Genomic DNA, 20,846 nt, shown 5'->3' on the forward strand with positions numbered 1-20,846 from the left:
GGCCTACACAGCAAGGCGGTGGCCGAGCCAGAAAGAGAAGCCACCGGTCCTGACTCCTGTTCTAACAGACAACAAACCCCCACAAAGGCAGGGATAGAGCCCAGGGATCGAGATGGTGGGGAAATTTCATTGAAACCGTTTCTGTCAGAAAATCCCATTCAGACTAAACCAGTTGATTTCTTGAAATCATAACAAGTGGGATGAAAATTCTTTGCAAAAATATTTTGTTGCAAAACAAAAGCATCTTCTGTTTGTCACAGTGTGTTAAATTGTCTCGTCGAACAAAGAGGAGACACTTAGATCTCAAAAATTAGATAAGATGCTTCTGTCTGAGCTAAGTAGTTGCTGCTCTTAACAATTTCAAAATAATAAAATACAAATAAAATAGAATATTTCGGCTCTTCTATTATGTCATAATCTGATCTGAGTAATCGTGATAGGACACCTCATATTATGCACTGCTCCTAGTGACACTCTCCAATGGATCCCCATCCTCCACCCACCGTGAGGTAGGGAGGAGCAGATTGTTATCCCTATTTGAAAGAGGAAGAAGCTAAGGCTGAGAAAGGAGAATTGACTTGTCTTAAGTCACACAGCCAGTAGGTGGCAGACTTGGAAATAGGACCCAAGAGCCCCGACTTTCAAACTAACCATCGGATCTTGAATTTCATACATAGAATGACCTGAATAAAGTACTCTCAAATGAGCTCCAGACCAACAGCAGTTCATAGTAATTATTCAGCAAGTATTCTAGGAGAACTGGAATGTTAGCGAGAATCATGAACTGCTCAGAGATAATTAATGCAGAGAAGCAGCAAAATTCATCAAACATATGACTGGTTATGACTTATTTACTTGGTCTTAAAAGAGAAAAACAAGGACCTGAGTCTCCTCCCTGTCAATAACCCCCTGCTCAGCCAATCAGAGTAGAGTCTGAGAGGCGAGAGGCTGAGGGTTCTCACCAGAGAGCCCAAAGGATGGCCCGGGTCATCGGTGGGGATCACTGTCTGAACACTATATCATCCCCACATTTTTGGGTGGACCTTCCACAATGGGAGCTGCAGAGCCCCCCACCCCTCCGTGACACACACACACACACACACACACACACACCTCCTGGTGGTGGGAGGGGAACAGGGGAAAGGACAAAAGAAGTAAGAGATGAAGAGAAAGGAGGGAAAGATGGAGGAAAAGGTAAAACAAAAAGGACAAACCCTAATGTCCCCAGTGATCCTAAGGGACAAAATCCTAGGCAGGGAATAAAATTCTGCCACTTTAAGCTAACGTTTTCCATGCCTAGAATTCAGCTGGCACCAGATGGATCAGACCGAACAGGTTCCAAACCTCTCGGAGGCTCTTACCTTCCAAACAGGGATGTCTGTTTTCTAGTAAAATCAGTCAAAGGAAAGGAGAAAACTCGAAAGAGGTTCCTCTTCGCGCTCACATACGTGAACACTAATACTCTCTCAGTCCTCAAAGAGAGACCTCGAGAAGGAGGCTTGCTGAAGCAAAAGCCACAGGGGTCTCCAAGGTTTCCCTGGCTCTGCATCCCTGTCCTGCCTGGCTGAGGTCAGCATCTCTCTGTGAGGTCACCACCCCCCCACCACCTTTGACCAATAGGCTGAGGTCCTGCAAAAGGCCTCTGTGATGTCACTGCCACACCCACCCCTCCCCTGCAGTGCTAATGTCCTGCCGCTGGCCAGACACTTTGGAGGTTTGAGCTACTTCCTTTGAAGACGGCGCAATGGAGACTTCGCTCAGAGTGCAGCTGTGGTTGAGAAAGCAAAGAGGGAGCTAGGCATTTAGAGTCCAAGTGTACCACTGACAGACCCTGGTCGTCGGTGGGCGGGATTGAACCTGGGACCTCTGGAGCTAAATGCATGGGCCTCTACTGCATAAGTAAAAGGCGGTTGTAGAGCAAACTCATTAATCTGTCTCTCTAAGTGGTCTTGGTGCCACTAGATTGGGACAGAACACCACACCCAGGAGGTGCTTGGGTTACTCAAGCTCTTTGGAGGAGCCATGTCTTGAAGCCCTCTGTATACTTACATACCAACACTGATCCAGTTTCAGGGCACTTTGATTTCAGCTCCTTGGGGCAGGGCTGGTTTTGGTGCTGTGTTTGTGCAGCACATGGGGCCTTGGTCCTTGACTCAGGGCTCTGAGGCTGCATGATAATACAGGTTATTATAATAATAAATAATAATAATAATATGAAGAAGAGCTCTGTGTAAGCTCAAAAGCTTGTCTCTTCCACCAACAGAAGTTGGTCCAGGAAAAGATATTACCTCACCCACCTTGTCTCTCTAATAATAATAATGTCGGGAGATGGCACTAAGCTGGAAGGGGGAGAGGCCCCACTCTGCCCTCCTCTGCACGATCTGTGTGTGAGTGTGATGGATTTGTACCCACCAAGCCCTCGTCAGAGCCAATGACACTGGCCCGTCCATAGGGTTATGAGGAAAGATACCGGTCTCTCAACCATGCTGTTATGGGCAGATTTCTGCTGGGTCTTCGGAGGGACTGGTCACTGCAAGCACATCCCTGCTATGCTCTTCACTCCTCTGGCTGGTGCATTCCTCCAATGGGAAGTGTCACAGGCTTGGGTGGCACTGAACTGGTCTTACAGCCCAGCTGAGGTGGCCAAGGGATCCGTTATCTAAGGCCCAGTTCAGTGCCATTACAATCGAGCAGTAAAAACACTGTGGCTAAAGCGGAGATGAGCTTACTAACAGCTAAATGTCCTTAGTGCTCTAAAATCCACTTGCTGACACAGATTATCTAGAAAATTGCTGTGGCTCATCTCAGTTCAAGGCAGAGTTAATGGTGCAACATTGGGGTTATTTGGTCAAGGGATTCCCAAGAAGAGGACCGGAGTGAAGTTTCCAAGTTCTTATAACGTTGTTTGGCACATGCCTGAGGCTCAAACTGCTGTACTGGTCCAGCCCAAACTGAAATCACCGGATTGCGTTTGAGCTCCACGAGTGTCCAGCACCCACTAACACTTCACAATATTTTACAAGCTACTTGGAATTAAGGTTAGCTCTACAAAGCGACTGAAGCTGGGGCAATATGCTACAGCCAGTGATCTGGGCATGCACTGCGGGGCTGCTGCTCTGTGAGGAGCTGGAGTGGGTACAGGAACCAGTGATGTTAGAGCTGCTGCATAGGTAGAGGCAGTGTGTTGGGGTAAGTCCTTCACCTCCTCCTCAGCCCCCGGCTGCTGGAAGCCAGATAGGGCAATAGAGAGGTTGTCCACTCAGCCCATGCACAGGAGGCTCCATTGCAGCTCAAGTCCTCCTGCTTCCCACAGCCCAGAGGAATACAGGACATTATTATTATGTAATAAAACTACATAAATATGTATTATGTATTTATTAACACTGTGCTTAGTTTAAATTCCATGAACAAGCAGGGGAGGGAAAACACTAGTTCAGTCTGAAGCCACAGAAACTCCGCCTATCAAAGTAGAATACCAAGCCAAAAGTATTACATCATCACAATTTATTCTCATTGGCTGGTCAGAGAACAAGGTCTGGACACTGTTACTAACTCGTTGTCAATAAAGTAGCCTTACAGCTGCCTAAAGAAGTTCCATAGTTGTCACCACAAATGAACCCAACACATACCCACCTTCTTGTCACACCTGAGCCTGTCTGAGAACACTACACGATTATTGTACATGGCTTTTTGAGTCAATTGTAGGGTTAATTTTTTATATTATACTTAATATTGTTAAATCCAAGTTACATAAAAAACTAGCAACTTATCTGTTTCAAGACAATGAGTTCATTTCTGTCACTGTGTAAATGAGTCCAGAATCAAAGACAATCAAATGCATGCACAGGTCTGGGGATATTGAGGTAACCTTTACCGAGGAAGAACACAGAGCTGGTATGATTTTGGTGCATTTGACACAAAAGTCGTTACTGGGGTTATATCAATGTCTTTGGGATCAACGACAGGTTTCAAGGTAAAGTTCTGCAAAATCGTTGTCAGTAGCAAAAAGAGCTCCATCCGAGCCAGACCCTCTCCCACGCAAATCCGCTTCCCTGCAATGAAAAAGGAATTTTGAATTGATGCTGGAGATCTTTCTTTGCAGCACAGTTTAAATATGGTTATTATGGAAGCAAAATCTCGGTAATTAGATGCACAGAGTAATTCAGGGTAAGTGCATGGAGGATAATGGCTGTCTCTCAGAGTTCAGAGAGGGAAGAAAGTTTACGGGGGTTTAAGAAGCCACTCACAGATTATTTGAAGAGTTGAATTCTTTATATTGACATTTTAAAGGCAGTTGGGGGTGAAGGGTAGGAAGATGTGGGGTTTGAGGAATAGATTATCCATTTCCCAAATGAGCTAAACAGTTTTCTGGGGGAGTGACATGGTGGTGACTGAGTAGAAGGGGAGAAGTAACAAATAGAGAGATGTGGGTGTCCTGAGTAGCAGGATGGAGGAAGAAGGCTGAAGGCACTGTTAACAGAGTGGCAGGGAGGCTAAGTAGCTTAGATTCAAGTAGAGAACTTAAGTAGCCCCTTGATGACATCAAGAAGGCTGAGGTATTTAATGCACCTTCTGCTTCAGTCTTTACTGGAAAGGTGAAAAGTGACCAGATACCCAACACAATTAATATTAACAACAAGGGGAAAAAGAAAAGGAGTACTTGTGGCACCTTAGAGACTAACAAATTTATTTGAGCATAAGCTTTCATGAGCTACATGCATTCCAGTGAAGTGAGCTGTAGCTCACGAAAGCTTATGCTTAGTCTCTAAGGTGCCGCAAGTCTCTAAGGTGCCACAAGTACTCCTTTTCTTTTTGCGAATACAGACTAACACGGCTGCTACTCTGAAACCTGTCAACAAGGGGAAAGAAACACACTCCGAAATAGGGGGAGAACAAGTTAAAGAATATTCAGATAAGTTAGATGTAGTCAAATCAGCAGGGCCCAATGAACTTAAGGAACTAGGTGAAGCAATCTCAGAACTGTTAGCTCATGGAGGATGGGTGAGGTTCCAGAAGACTGCAGATGGAAAAACATGGTACCCAGCTTTAACAAGGGGAACAAAGAGGATCTGGGGAATTGTTGACCAGTCAGCCTGGAAAGATACTGGAACAAATTTTTAAACAATCAATTGGTAAGTACCTAGAAGATAATAGGGTTATGAGGAATAGCCAGCATGGATTTGTCAAGAGTAAATCATGCCAAACCATCCTGATTTCCTCCTTTAACAGGATTACTGGCCTAGAAAACAGAGGGGGAGCAGTAGATGTGATATATTTTGGTTTTAATAAGACTTTAGGCACAGACCTGCATGACATTCTCATAAGCGAGCATGGGAAATGTGGTCTAGATAAATTACTGGTTCAGAACTGGTTGAAAAAACCATACTCAGAGAATAGCTATCAATGATTTGCTTTCATACTGTGAGGGTGTATAAAATGGGGTCCTGGAAGGGCCTTTCCTGTGTCCTATACTCGTCAATATTTTGATTAATGACTTGGATAATGGAGTGGAGAGTATGCTTATATTTGCACAATTATAATTCACAACTATAAAATAGGGAATAATTGGCTAAGCAGTAGAACTGATGAAAATGATCCAGGGAGGTTATAGTGGATCACAAATTCAATATAAATCAACCATGTGATGCAGTTGCAAAAAAGGCTAACAACATTCTGGGGTGTATTAACAAGAGTATCATATATAAGACACGCGAGGTGATTATCCCATACTGCTCAGCACCAGTGAGGTCTCAGCTGGAGTACCCTCTCCAATTCTGGGATCCACAGTTTAGGAAACATGGATAAATTAGAGAGTGTCCTGAGGAGAGCAACAAAAATGATCAAAGGTTTAGAAAACCTGACCGCTGAGAAATGGTTAACAAAACTGGGCATGTTTAGTTTTGAGAAAGATGATTGAGACGGGACCTGATAGTCTTCAAAAATGTTAAGGGCTGTTATAAAGAGGATAGGAATCAATTGTTCTCCCTGTCCACTGAAGGTAGGACAAGTAATGGGCTTAATCTGCAGCAAGGGAGATTTAGGTTGCATATTAGCAAAAACTTTCTAACTCTAATGGTAGTTAAACTCTGGAACAGGCTTCCAAGGGAAGTTGTGAAATCCCCATTGTTGGAGGATTTTAAGAACAGGCTGGACAAACACCTGTCAGGGATGGTCTAGATTTACGTGATCCTGCATCAGCGCAGGGGGCTGGACTTGATGACCTATCAAGGTCACTTCCAACCCTGCATTTCAAGGATATCTTTCCAGCGAAGAGAGGGGAGTGTGTATCTAGTTAAAAAAAACTCACTTCAGACAACGAACAGGAAGTGACACTCTTTAAAGACTGATAGATGCTTTGCTAGCGTGAGAGACTCTGCTTCATGGGCCACCTGAAAACACTATGCACTAAACAGTCTGAGAGCCACTAGGAAGTTCAAGGCAAAGCCAGAAGACAGTCTGGGATCTGAAATAAAAATGGCTTAATTTACCTGCAGAAAAAGGCATGAAGAAGTCACTCTTCTTAAAGGCACCATTTTCGTCCAAGAAATGTCCCGGGTTAAATTGCTCTGGGTTTGGGAATTCCCTGCTGTCATACAGAACTGACTTCAGTGAAGGAAATATCGTGGTGCCCTGAATTAGCAAATGCAGAAGAAAAGAGTTAAAGTGGTGTCATAAATATAAAGGGAAGGGTAATCACCTTTCTGTATACAGTGCTATAAAATCCCTCCTGGCCAGAGGCAACATCCTGTTACCTGTAAAGGGTTAAGAAGCTCAGTTAACCTGGCTGGCACCTGATCCAAAGGACCAATAAGGAGACAAGATACTTTCAAATCGTGGGGGGGGCGGGGGAAGGGTTTTGTTTGTGCTTTTTTTTTACATGGTTTATCTCTCTTGGGACTGAGAGAGGCCAGACAGAAATCCATCTTCTCCAACCCATCCTAATCCAAGTCTAGAATATTGCAACCAGTATAGGTAAGCCAGGCAAGGCGGATTAGTTTATCTTTTGTTTTATGTGAATTTTCCCTGTGTTAAGAGGGAGGTTTATTCCTGTTTTCTGTAACTTTAAGGTTTTGCCCAGAGGGGGATCCTCTGTGTTTTGAATCTGAATACCCCATAAAGTATTTACCATCCTGATTTTACAGAGGTGATTCTTTTACTTTTTGTTTAATTAAAATTCTTCTTTTAAGAACCTGATTGTTTTTTCATTGTTCTTAAGATCCAAGGGTTTGGGTCTGTGTTCACCTGTACAAATTGGTGAGGATTTTTATCAAGCCTTCCCCAGGAAAGGGGGTGTGCAGGGTTTGGGGGGATATTTTGGAGGGAAGACGTCTCCAAGTGGGCTCTTTCCCTGTTCTTTGTTTAACACGCTTGGTGGTGGCAGCATACTGTTCAAGGACAAGGCAAAGTTTGTACCTTGGGGAAGTTTTTAATCTAAGCTGGTAAGAATAAGCTTAGGGGGTCTTTCATGCGGGTCCCCACATCTGTACGCTAGAGTTCAGAGTGGGGACGGAATCCTGACAAGTGGATACTATCCAAAAGAGAGAAGCCCCCAAAATTCACTGAGCTGGACTGTGGAACCTATCTTTGTTTTTCTTCATTTCCTTGCATCCCCTGAATGCCATGCTTTCAACCAGAAGCAGAAATATTAAAATTTCATGAGCACAGTTATACCCACTGAACAGCAGTGTACCCTTTATACTACTCACTGGCAGACCTAGGATATATTGAATGACTTTAGGCAAGTCACTTTTGGTCTCAGACCCCTTGTTACTGCCTCTGTAAATTGGAGACAGTGATACTACCTCCTCTTCATAAAGTGCTCTGAGATACAGGAGCTAAATTTTATTATTATTCAGTATATCAGACCTTGCGAAATACCCCTGCAAGTGAGAGAGAAGCTACATCAAAGGAATTATTTTGGAGGCGTTTTATGGCCTATGTTATACATGAGGTCAGACTAAATGATCACAATGGTCCCTTTTGGCCTTATATCTCTGTCCACTAGTACCTTTGGAGGATATTAAGTAGAAGCTACTAAAGTAGACATTTTGAAATCAGCAGGTTCAGATAACTTGCATTCCAGAGTTTTTAAAAGGTTGGCTGAGGAGCTTGCTGTACCATTAATGCTGATTTTCAGTAAGTTATCAAACAGTGGGGAAGTTCCAGAAAACTGGAAGAAAACTAATGCTATGCCCATTTTAAAAAAGGGTCAACAGGATGACCTGGGTAATCACTGGCTTATCAGCCTTACATCAATCCCAGGCAAGATAATGGAACGGATGTTATGAGACTAGATTAATAAAGAACTAAAGGAGAGTAATGTTATTAATGCAAATCAACATGGGATTATGGAAAATAGATTCTTCACACTAAATTATTATCCTTCTTTGATTAAATTAGAAGGGTGTTTCATAAGGGTAGTAGTGACCACCTAATCTACTTAGGCTTCTGTAAGGATGACTTGGTATCATGCAACATTTTGATTAAAAAATCAGAACAATAAAGAATTAATATGGCACAAATTAAATGGATTAAAAACTGGTTAACTGACAGGGCTCAAAATTTAATTGTCAATTGGAAATTGTCAGTGAGTGGGTCTGTTTTCAGTGGGATCCCGCAGGGACTGGTTCTTGGCCCTATGTTATTTAATATTTTTATCAATGACTTGAAGGAAAACACAAAATTATCATTGATAAAGTTTGCAGATGACACAAAAGTTGGAGGCATGGTACATAATGAAAAGGATAGGTCACTGATTCAGAGCAATATAGCTAGCTTGGTGAAATGGGCGCAAGCAAACAATATGTATTTTAATACAGCTAAATATAAACGTATGCATCTGGGAACAAAGAAGGTAGGCCATACTTCCAGGAGGGGGCCTCTATCCAAGTAGAGTAATGACTCTTAAAAAGATTTGGGGGTTGTGGTGGATAATCAGCTTAACATGAGCTCCTAGTGTAATGCTGTAGCCAAATAAGCTAACACTATCCTGGGATGCAGAAACAGGGGAGTCTCGAGTAGGAGTAGCAAGGTTATTTTACCTCTGTATTTGGCACTGGTGAGACCCCTGCTGGAATACTGTGTCCAGTTCTGGTGCCCACAACTCAAATAATTAAAGAATTAGAAAACACGCCTTATGGTGATACGCTCAAGGAGCTCAATCTATTTAGTTTAACAAAGAGAAGGTTAAGGGGTGACTTGATTGCAATCTATAGCTATCTACATGGGGAACAAATATTTAGTAATGGGCTCTTCAGCCTAGCAGAGAGAGGTGTAACATCATCCAGTGGCTGGAAGCTGAAGCTAGACAATTTCAGACTAGAAATAAGGTGGAAGTTTTTATCAGTCAGAATAATTACCCATCGGAACAATTTACCCAGTGATGTGATGGATTCTCCATCACTGACAATTTTTTAAAATCAAGATTGGATGTTTTTCTGAAAGATCTGCTCTTGAACAAGTTCCATGACCCGTGTTATATAGGAAGTCAAACGAAACGATCACAATGATCCTTCCGGCCTTAGAACCTGTTAGTCTATTTAATATAAATCCAAGTCTATTTTTCAACATTTAATATACAAAAACCAAGAATTAACTGTGTGAGCTTGACTCGCTGTTAAAAATGCCTTAATCTTGAAGTATAGTTTTTGCTTTGTTTCATATTTGTACTGATTGACTTGCATTCAGATCAGAATTAAGCAAAGGTGAGGAGGGCTCCAATACTTTTTGAACTTATTCAGTCATTGCTCATTCGCATTTGCTATGTTGTTTTGTTTGTGACCTAACTGTGCCAAGAAATTTCCCCAGAAACAAAATCCCTTTGGCCTCAAAATAGAAGAATGTTTGCACACACTAGTTTGATATCAAAATCTTAGCTGAGTACCCTTGCTAAAAAGTTATTCCCTATTCCACATCTACGATCTGAAACCCTGTCCAGGAATGAAAGTCCAGCCTGCAGATTGCAAACTGCTGGTCTGCTTCATGCAGAGGCTTGGAGAGATTCAATAATAATTGGTATATAATTGGTAAATCAGCAAAAAAAAAACCCACCACACAAAATCTAGTTGAAGCATTTCTATAGTGAATAACTCAACATTAAAAGGAGAAAAAGGTAAAAGAACTCGACCTTTCACAGACACATTGAGAACTGACCTTGGGAATAAGGTACTGTTTGAGACGAACATCTCTAGTCACGGCATGTGGCAAACCTAATGGGACAAGATTGATGTATCTCTGGATTTCATGTACCACAGCATCTGTGTAGGGCATCTGGCTTCGATCCGCCATGCAGGGGCTTCGGCTTCGGCCAATCACACGGTCAATCTCTTCATGAACTTTCTCTGTCATCAGATTAATGCGGTTTAACAATAATGATAAAGAACAGGATTCACAGAGATTTGCCCACCATTCTGTCACACTGTATGCAAATTGGGATTATAACAAAACTGGTCAATTTGGTGCTACAGAAGCTACTGACCATGGCAGCTATGACAAAGTGCAATAATATAATTCCAACACAGTGATTTTACTTATGCCCAGTTATGAGAAAAATGGGATGTTAGACTTAATGGGATGTTACCACAAGTGCATATAACCAACTGCTCAGCAAGAGATTGGTCCTAAACCTTTCCCCACCAAAGTCAAATCATGGTTGTGCAGATGGAGGAAGCCCATGAGGTGGGAATTCACCTTGCACCTGTCTGCTCTGTGCGTAGTCTCTAGCACTGGCAGAGCTCTGATTTAGAACCTTACACAATCCTGACACCGACAAGCTGATTAAATCTGAAGACACAATGACTTTGCCATTTCACACGCCTGGAGTGTGAAGGTATCTGTAACTCACAGAACAGGCACCGCGCGGTCAGTGACAATGGAGGCTCCCACGCCATTAATTCCTTCCCCCTGCATGGGAGCCTCAACACTGATCTGGATTTGAGAGAGGAATTCAATCAGAATGGCCCATTCAGCCTAGACTATCAATACAGGGACAAGTAATGCCCATTGTAATGGTGTTACCTTCTATTTCTGGGTATTTCAGAAGAATCAGGAGTCCAAATTTCATGGTGACGCTGGTTGTCCCCGTTCCAGCAATAAATAACTCTACCGTGCTTCGTACCAGACTTCCCACATTAAAGACTGACTGGCCATTCTTTTGCTCCTACAAAAAGATTTGGTGAAGATCTTTGATTCTTGGCAGAAAAACTGTAGGATATGTTCAGATATATATTCTTCTACCCAACAGATGACCCACCTCTGATCATTATAAAAATCCCACACAAATGGCCGACAGCACTTGAGATTTCAGCATCATTACTGTGGTGCATTGGGCCTTTTCTGTCCAATAAGGTGATTTTTTTCTTTACTTGAAGGAAGAGAGCAGAGCTTGACCATTATAATGTATGTTCCTTGGGCAGAGACCATGTGTCCCCTTCAGGTCTTCTCCAAAGCCATGTACTATGTTACTGCTTCACAAATTAATCTCGATCATACATATAATCCACTCCACAGTAAAGAGGAAGGGCTACTTCCCTCACATACCTCTTCCACTTTGATGAAGAAAGCATCGATAAAGTCTCGAGGACAGCTGGGATCCAGAGACTCTTTGTGCATATTCACTCTCTCCAGAACAAATTTTCTGAACTCCAAACCATTTTTAAATAGCCTGTGGTGAGGCCCAGGCATGTAATCCATGAGAGTCGGGAAAAAATTGTACAGCTGTAAAGGATGAAAGAAAAACACAGCTGGATTTATCTGGACACAACAGATAATCATAGTGTTCATGCAAATGACTCACTACAGCTGTACAATTCAGCGTTTCTTTGGCACCTTCTTATCAAAATGGATTCAACAGAACATTGCAAACTCTACTAAGTGTGACAGACTCAGACAAGTGGAGTACAGGAGTCTGGTCCTATTGGGATCCAGGAAGTGGGCGGGCAAAGCTCGCCCACTGCTAAAGGATCCCCCCCCAGCCTAAGGGGGGGATCCACAGGACCTGGAAGCCAAATGATTACGTGGGACAACTAATGAAGAACAGGAACGGGAGTGCGGTCAAAGGGTTACAGGAGTCTGGTCCTATTGGGATCCAGGAAGTGGGCGGGCAAAGCTCGCCCACTGCTAAAGGATCCCCCCCCAGCCTAAGGGGGGGATCCACAGGACCTGGAAGCCAAATGATTACGTGGGACAACTAATGAAGAACAGGAACGGGAGTGCGGTCAAAGGGTTACAGGAGTCTGGTAGAAGGCAAATATACTGGCCACTGGATGAATAGTTTTCTGTTCCCTGAGTGACCAGAGCAGGGGCTGCCCTAGAACAATCAGGAACCTGCTAGAACCAATTAAGACAGGCAAGCTAATCAAGACACCTGGAGTCAATTAAGAACTTTCTAGAATCAATTATGGCAGGCAGGCTAATCAGGACACCTGGTTTAAAAAGGACCTCCCATCAGTTAAGAGGGGGGTGCATAAGGAGCTGGGAGTGAGAGGATATGCTGCTGGAGGACTGAGGAGTACAAGCATTATCAGACACCAGGAGGAAGATCTTGTGGTGAGGATAATGAAGGTGTTGGGAGTAGGCTATGGGGAGGTAGCCCAGGGAGTTGTAGCTGTCATGCAGCTATTACAGGAGGCACTCTAGACAGCTGCAATCCACAGGGTCCTGGGCTGGAACCTGGAGGAGAGGGCAGGCCCGGGTTCCCCTGAAACCTCCCAGCTCCTGATCAGACACAGGAGAAGTTGACCTGGACTGTGGGTTCCACCAGAGGGGAGGTCTCTGGGCTGTTCCCTGACCTACATGGTGGATCAGCAGAGACTGAGGGGGATTGTTCTTCTCTTTTTCCCCATGCTGGCCAGTGATGAGGTTACCTGAGTGAACGGCAGATTTGAGCCATGAAAGTGGCCAAACTGAGGGCTGCCGTGAATCTCTGAGGCAAGCTAATCCGCCAATAAGTGCAGGACCCACCAAGGTAGAGGAGAAACTTTGTCACATAAGTCAGACTACCCAACATACATAAATTCCTCACAAACGCAGCAGTGACATTGTGGCACTCTGTACCTGTAAGCAACACCCTGGAACCCTATATTCACCACTCTCATATAATTATGATATGTTTCATGCAAAGCATACCCTGCAAGATATATGAAAAGTCATGATCTGCTGAAACACATTGTTCTGTCCAAATGTGTATATCATTAGTGTGGATCAAGTTATGAGATTTTGCTTTATGGTTGTTACTGAAATATATTGTAAATTTGCCAGTGGCATACAAAGAAAGCAAACCACTCACAGGAGGGTACTTGAGGACAGAGAACTTGAGGACTCAATGACCACTAATAAACAGGGGACTTGTAATCAAGGGATTTACACTTCAAGGACAGTTGTGCAAGCACCACACAACAGGGACTACCGGACCCCGTGACTCCATTGGACAAGACCACTCCAGGGGGGTTGCTCAACCAAAGGTCTCAGGGAAGCTCTCCAGGACATGCCGAGACAAGTGTCTTCTAGGCCCAGGGACTAAGGATATAAAAGAGGAAACAGTGGCCATATATTTTGGCCTCTCTCCTCCCACAACTCAACATCTGGAAACACACCTGGAGGACAAAGACTGAACTGGGGAGGTGGTCCTGGGATAGAGGAGAATTCCAGCCTGTGTATTGAAGATCTGTATCCTGCTTGGACTATCTATCAGGGTGAGACCCTGTTATAATGTTGATATTGATATCAGTGTTTTTACTGGGGATTTCCTTGATTTTTTTACCAATTGTATAGATAGAGAATGTCCTCAAGCAAACTTAATTCTGAGCTAACGAAGTCTTTTGTGGAGGAATTTAAACAATCCTTAGACAGCAGCTGTAGGGTCAGCGTGGTAGTAGCATAAGCCTAACAAGGAGGAGGAGACCATTATGGGAATCTGAAATAACAATTGTTTAAGGAAAATTAATAGTCAAAGAAAGAAATCTCTGTCCCCTCTCCCAGTACAAAGGAGAAGAATGGAATAAACCCCTGAACATACCGCTGTCCAGGGGGAGCGCTGGAGCTTGCCATTTTCCTCTATGAGATTTATTAAAGTCACAAACTTCTTATCTTCATAGTCAAACCGGTCCCCAAAGACGATGGCGCAGATGATGTTGGAGACGGCGTGGGTGAGGAAGAGGGTGGGGTCAAAGGGCTGCACTGGAGCAAAACAAAACTAAAAAGAGTTAGTTTTAATTCAGTGTCTTGACCCTCAGCGCCAGAGTCACTAGCAACACTGGGACATTGTGGATCTCCAACCATAAGGCAGGACTCCAGGGAATATTGCTGTCAGCCCCACCTTAGGAGGGTGAGTTAGGGCTGCGCCAACCCCCACTCTTACCTCTCACATGCTAAATTAAACACGTGCCACTTTTTTTTCTTGGCAATCAGTTTTCACTCTGTCTGCTCTGCTGCTCTCTGCCGGGCACAGTCTGGTCTGACCAGGGGCCGTCAGTGCCTCTCTGGGTGACACCTGCCTGTCTGTCTTGGGGCCCATTTCACAGAAAGGATCCCAACCTGTTCACAACAGGATCCTGCTCAGAGGGCTCTGCCTGAGCCATTGCTTGTGCTGTTGTAGCATCATCACTAACTCCCAGAGCGCAGCAATCTCCCCTTGGCACTGCCAGGCCAGGCCCTGCAGCGTAAACACACGATTGTTGCGCTAGGGAAGGAATAAAGGCTCCCAGCACAACAGCAGAGGGGATGGGGCTGCTTTCTGCCCTCACTGTGCACTAAGCAGGCCCCACAGCTCAGCTAACACAGCTGGAGAGGCTGAATTTCCCACTGGCTCACCAGAGACATCTTAGCTTCCATTTCAGGTTCTTCCTTCCTCAAAAGCACAAGGAACACACGGGGCTGGTAACTGAGAGCTAACCTGGGGCTGCAGCATCAGAGGGACCGGCACAACATTCCTGGGAATTATGGGCAAGAGTTCACCCCTCTGACTTGAGGCCACAGTGCTCATGGGGAACATCCAGAAGCAGCATTTTCTTCATGCACCAGACCCCTACTCGTGTCCCTCACCCGTCGATTCTCTTTGACTCATTCCCAACAGCAATAGCTGCCCTTGGCTCAGGCGCACAAGTTGCAGCACTAATGTGGTACCAGGGGTGGGGAAGGGGCTCAGTGCATTCTCCTCTCCCACTCACAATTCACCAGATGGGCAGAGCCAACTTCAGTTTAGCCCTTAGTGTTGCATTAAATATTGCAAGAGGCAGGGTGACCTTGTGGTTAAGACACTGGCATGGGTCTCAGTTCTCCACCTCTAAAATAGCAGGGAAAATCATTCATTTCTTCCACTGTTTTCATTCACGTCTATTTAAGATGTACACTGCTTGGGACACGGATTGTCTCAAACCATTTGTTCCAAAAGTCCATATGCAAAGGAGCCCCAATATCAGCTGGGACCGCTAGATGTTACTGGAATATAAATAATAATTTAGGAGTGTCACTGGCACTGACACAGAAGAGCTCTGATATTTCACATATCTCAGCAGAATCTCAAATACAACAGGTGGAACAGACAAAGACATTAAAGCCAGAATAGCAAAAGCCAGACATGCCCTTGTAACTCTAAATCCGATCTGGAGAAATACAAATCTTACCTTCCCAGCTAAACTTCAAATATTTATCACCATTGTAAAGTCAGTCTTACTATATCGTGCTGAAACTTGAAAACATATTGAGACCTTATATCTATACTCCAAGTTCTTATAAACAGCTGCCGTAGACAAATCCTCAATATCAGATGGGTAGAAAAAAAAATCACAAATGAAGAACTCTGGAGGAAGATGAAACAAAAACTGATGGGACAGGAAATTCTGGAATGCAGATGGCTAGAACATACATGGACAAAAGACTTGAATAATATAATAAGACAGGCATTGGACTGGAACTCCCATGGCAAGAGGCAATAAGGTAGACCATGAATAACATGGAAATACACAATATAAGCAGAATTGTTAGTTAGCAAATTGACATTGGAAAAAACTAAGACTGCAGTAGGAGACTGGCAAAGATGGAAGGTGCTGGGGAAGGCCCTATGTTCCGCAAGGAATGAAGAGGAATAACGTAAGAGACAATGAGTGCCCGTTATGAAGCACTGTAAATGTACACCGTGATTTCAAACATTCTGATGGAGCCTATCACTATCAAATGTAGGTGCCAAATGTGTATCAGATATCTAGCTGAGAGAAAATGAGAAGAAGCAAACTGTAGGCCTGGGTGTCTTGTTAACCCAGCACACTGGAACTAACCCGCTCTAATATGGCTCACTGTGTTAGTGTCTGTACACTCGAGACAAATATCTTCCATTTGCTCATTGATCACAGATCAGAGGGGAGAAAAGGGGAGAAAGAAACAGCCAGAAATGGTCATCTCTGGAATGTTTCACACATCCTTTCCCATTACATTAACACGGGTTGTTATATGTGCAGTTAATGGCTTGAGTTATAAGACGTTTGAACTAAACATCATGAAAAACAGAAAGACAAGAGTCTTTGATTCCCTCAGTTTCCAACAGACATGAAACAATCCCCACCGTGTGTGTTTCTGAGCCTTTCCACTAGAAAACGGGTTTCTTCCTGGATACGCTCCTCAATGCTTTTCTTCCCCATCCCAAAATTTCTCAGGTTAGTGAGGGCAAATCGGCGGAGCTTCTTCCATCGCTCCCCACTGCTGAAAACAATACCTGGAAATGGGAAGAGAACAGGAATGAAAGGAGGGAGGGCCAGACTCAGTTTGCCTCTTTGAAAAACACCCGAACATCGGTGAGTCAAAGGTTCCATTTCAACTGAACTGATATTGTGTCTGTGTTCTACTAGGGAGACGACATTACAGCTACATTGCAAATACTGACTGCAGTATTGCTATTGCCATGTGGGACCCCGGGTATCGGAGAGACAAGGTAGGTGAGGTCATATCTTCTATTGGAGCAACCTGGGTTGGTGGAAAGACAAGCTTTTGAGCTGCACCGAGCTCTTCCTCAGGTCTGCAGCAGTTAAGTAGCGTGTCCAAGCTAAAAACAAGGTGGGACAGACTGCAAAAGAGGTTCACACTTAACAGAGACACTGTTTTTATGGCCCATTGCAATGATTTATAAGACACCCTGCTGACTAACCCTCCATCATCCCACCACTGCAGAGGTGTTAATTGGCCATTATAGGTCACTTCATTTTCAGTGGTTTCCCAGAATGTGACCAAATTACAAGCCTTTGAAAAAAATCACATTTCACACAATAGAGTTTAGCAGCTAAAATCTCCAAAGGTTCTGTCCTCCGGAGACATGCACCAGCGCCGCACAGCACTTTGTGCCTGTCCACATGTGAGATGAAAACCTACTACTGCTATCAGTTACTCCATTAACTCATGCAACTACACAGACATATCTTAATTCTAGCATTCCCTAATTTCTGAGAACTTGACTTTACAACCTTAATAATGTTCCTTTCACATCGTTTTTTCCCTGTGTAGTCAAGTAACTATGCTGAAGGTTGTTTTCACAGTCACTGTGATAGTAATATAACTATTCTTCACTTAATGAATAAATAAGTTAAGAGACTTCCTGAAAAGGACATCTTGGAATTTCCATATTTATTATTCCCTCACTTTTTATTATGAAAGGATAAAAATAATCCTTCTCCGCTCATGGAATCTACCTAGTTAGGGAGGACAGGTGAAGAAGGGGACAGGAATTCATGGTTTGTTCTGACCCTTCTTGCCAATCCAGCCCTGCTCTCCTGGCTGTATTCTGGGCCTTGGAAGGTAGATTGGCCTGGCTGTTTGTTACCTCTCATAAACCTGTAGTGAGATGCTAGGAACCATTCATGTCAGTGAACCAGTAGTGCAATGAGGAATGAGCTCTGGAACCAAGACTATTTATCCAATATTTACAACTGCATCATTGAAGCTCCAGCTGTTTCCGCTTTTCAGTTCTCAATTGTGTTCTCCCCATACAGAGAACATCAGCTCTATATGCTGAAGTTATTTGAAACGTACCTGGTTCCTGTGCCATTTTTTCAAATAATGGCATACTTCCTCTTCCACTGAACTCCTCCCCAAGACCGACGAGAGCTTCCTTCACAATCTCATATCCATACAACACCACAACCCGTTCTGAGCCTAAATATATTGTGAAAATCGAGCCGTACTTTTCACTGAGCTGTAAAAATTTAGCACAAAGACCAATAAGTTTTAAGTTAGATCCACTTATTTAGGATAAGAATTCGAGAAGATCAAATGATAAACTGATGAATTGCTCTCATGCCACTGAGCTAATACTAGGCAAGTTTTACTACTGATCATCGTCCAAAGTTGGCCATTTCGGCCCAGATCCTCCAAGGTATTTAGGAGCCTAACTCCATGGATTTCAATGAGAGTTATGCGCCTACATATCTTGGAGGATCTGGGACTTCCTGACTTTTCAGTGCTTCACTTTGTTATCCTCATATTTTAAACATTTTTCCCTATAGATGTGTGTGTCTGAGTGCTCCCAGGATAATTCTGTCCGTGTCATACAATTATCTCATTATAAGAGCAGACTGCATCAATATAGGGCCTTTCAATGGTGATCTTGAGTGCTATGTTAAAATGACAATTTTAACTCCACAGAAACGCTGCTTGCATTTATTCAGTCATGGCAGCTGATTTGACAATAGCAAGAGAGATGTTTCCCTTCATTTTACTTCTGTCAGCCCTGCAGAGCCAAAGACAGACAGAAGTGAGATTCTGTTTCCCCTTTTATATCACCAACAGAATTATTATCCAATTTCCAATTGATTACATCTGTGCAAATAAACAGACAAACACATCTGTATCTCAGGGCATGATGTGAAGACAATGAGGGTAAACAGCTGTAACTGGGGGCAGAATGACAGGTTTCAGAGTAACAGCCATGTTAGTCTGTATTCGCAAAAAGAAAAGGAGTACTTGTGGCACCTTAGAGACTAACCAATTTATTTGAGCATAAGCTTTCGTGAGCTACAGCTCACTTCATCGGCTGCATACTGTGGAAAGTGTAGAAGATCTTATTATATACACACAAAGCATCCGATGTAGTGTATCCACAGTATGCATCCGATGAAGTGAGCTGTAGCTCACGAAAGCTTATGCTCAAATAAATTGGTTAGTCTCTAAGGTGCCACAAGTACTCCTTTTCTTTTTGGGGGCAGAATTTTTCTTATACAATCCTCATTATTTGTGATGATTTGCCAGAAGGAAAGAATCAAACCTGTCTCTCCAATCCCAGGGTGCGTCTGCAGAGCTGGCTAAAATGCCAGAACATGGAGCACTACAATGTCATTTCTCCAAAGCTGACCTGCAGTTTCTGCCTTACCATCATTTTGTGATGCAGACAAGTATCATTAGAGCAATTTTACAGATGGGAAAATTAAGGCACAGAGGGGTTAAGTGACACGCCCAAGAGCACACCTGGAGTCTGTAGCAGAGGTAGGAACAGTACCCAAGGCACCTGACTGCCAGTTCTTTATATAACCTACTAGACCACTTTCCACACCCTGTGACAACTTGTACTCACTGCAGTGCAGCTGCAGGGGGCACTCTGGATTAGCTGTGAATAAGACCCCCTCTAAAACAAGCAGTATATTATCACCAACCATTTACATCTAGCCTCCAAGACTGATTGTTTTGTGAAATAAGAAGTCAGAAATTTGAGCTAATGTGGAATTGCCGCCAGGCTAGGCTTGAGCCAGGCTCTGTTTAATGTCCACCTACAACCCAGCAACTGATACCATGAAAACATCCTTACCTCATCTACATGTTGGGGTAAATTCTTCTTATTTAGCTGCAGCGTGTTCCCTATGATGGGAAAAGCAACAGGGCCAGGAGGCAGCCTCCCGCTTCCAGACACCTTTCTCCATGCCGAAAGGAAAAGAAGGCAAGAGACACAAATCACCAGGAAAACACTTGTTGCTCCCAGAGGTTCCATTGCAGAGTGCAGCAATTATTCCGGGTTCGAACAGGGGGTTACTTTGTACTTCAGACTCCTCAGTTTTTATATTCTACACAGCAAAAAGGGGGTGCAAGCAATTAGCCAATAGGAGCTCTCAGTTCCTCTGAGTTAACAAGATAAGCTCTGAACTAACAATGGTGACTGGAACTGTCACACTAGGAATGAATTCCTTTGAACTTTTATTGGTATATAATCTCTGTTTGCCCTTGTGTACTCACTGACAGAGCATGAAAATTAATTATAAACTGAATCCCTGTCAAACTGCCCAAACTATCATGAAATCATCCTCTCTCTGCACCCATTGGGTTAAACGTTCCTCATCAACTTGGTGCCAGCTGGAACATTATAGACATACAATGATGATTCCTTTTCATGTTGCTCTCCAGGATTTAGCCTATGGATTGCTGAGCAGCAGACACTTAAGAAAAACACCAAGCTGAATGTTTGATAAAAATTCAAACTGAATCCTGAACCTTTTCGGAGATTTCACAACGTCTGGTTAACCATTAAAAAATGTGACCCTTCCCCTCCCCCTTATATTCAACCTGTACAACTCTCGATTTCAAACTGAAACATTAAACAAATCTAAACAAATACTTTGCCTCAGTCTTTAATGAGGCTAATGAGAAGCTTAGGGATAATGGTAGGACGACAAATGGGAAGGAGGATATGGAGGTAGATATTACCACATCTGAGGTAGAAGCCAAACTTGAACAGCTTAATGGGACTAAATCGGGGGGCCCAAATAATCTTCATCCAAGAATATTAAAGGAACTGGCATATGAAATTGCAAGCCCATTAGCAAAAAATTTTAATGAATCTGTAAACTCAGGGGTTGTACCGTATGACTGGAGAATTGCTA

At 43.4% G+C, this 20,846-nt stretch overlaps 1 protein-coding gene across 1 annotated transcript; it reads right to left on the reverse strand.

Moving 5' to 3' along the window:
* Positions 1-3,391: 3,391 nt before the first annotated feature.
* On the reverse strand, positions 3,392-20,134 carry LOC141990834 (cytochrome P450 2H2-like). Its single transcript, XM_074958544.1, has 9 exons — positions 19,781-20,134; positions 18,013-18,175; positions 16,556-16,705; positions 14,015-14,175; positions 11,539-11,715; positions 11,017-11,158; positions 10,153-10,340; positions 6,489-6,630; positions 3,392-4,052 (listed from the first exon to the last, which is right to left on the reverse strand). Exons 1-9 carry the CDS (start codon positions 19,958-19,960, stop codon positions 3,871-3,873), a joined length of 1,485 nt encoding a protein of 494 aa, XP_074814645.1. The 5' UTR covers positions 19,961-20,134; the 3' UTR covers positions 3,392-3,870.
* Between the last annotated feature and the right edge of the window lie 712 nt (positions 20,135-20,846).

The sequence above is a fragment of the Natator depressus genome, chromosome 7 (genome assembly GCF_965152275.1).
Source record: "Natator depressus isolate rNatDep1 chromosome 7, rNatDep2.hap1, whole genome shotgun sequence".
Lineage (NCBI taxonomy): Eukaryota > Metazoa > Chordata > Testudines > Cheloniidae > Natator > Natator depressus.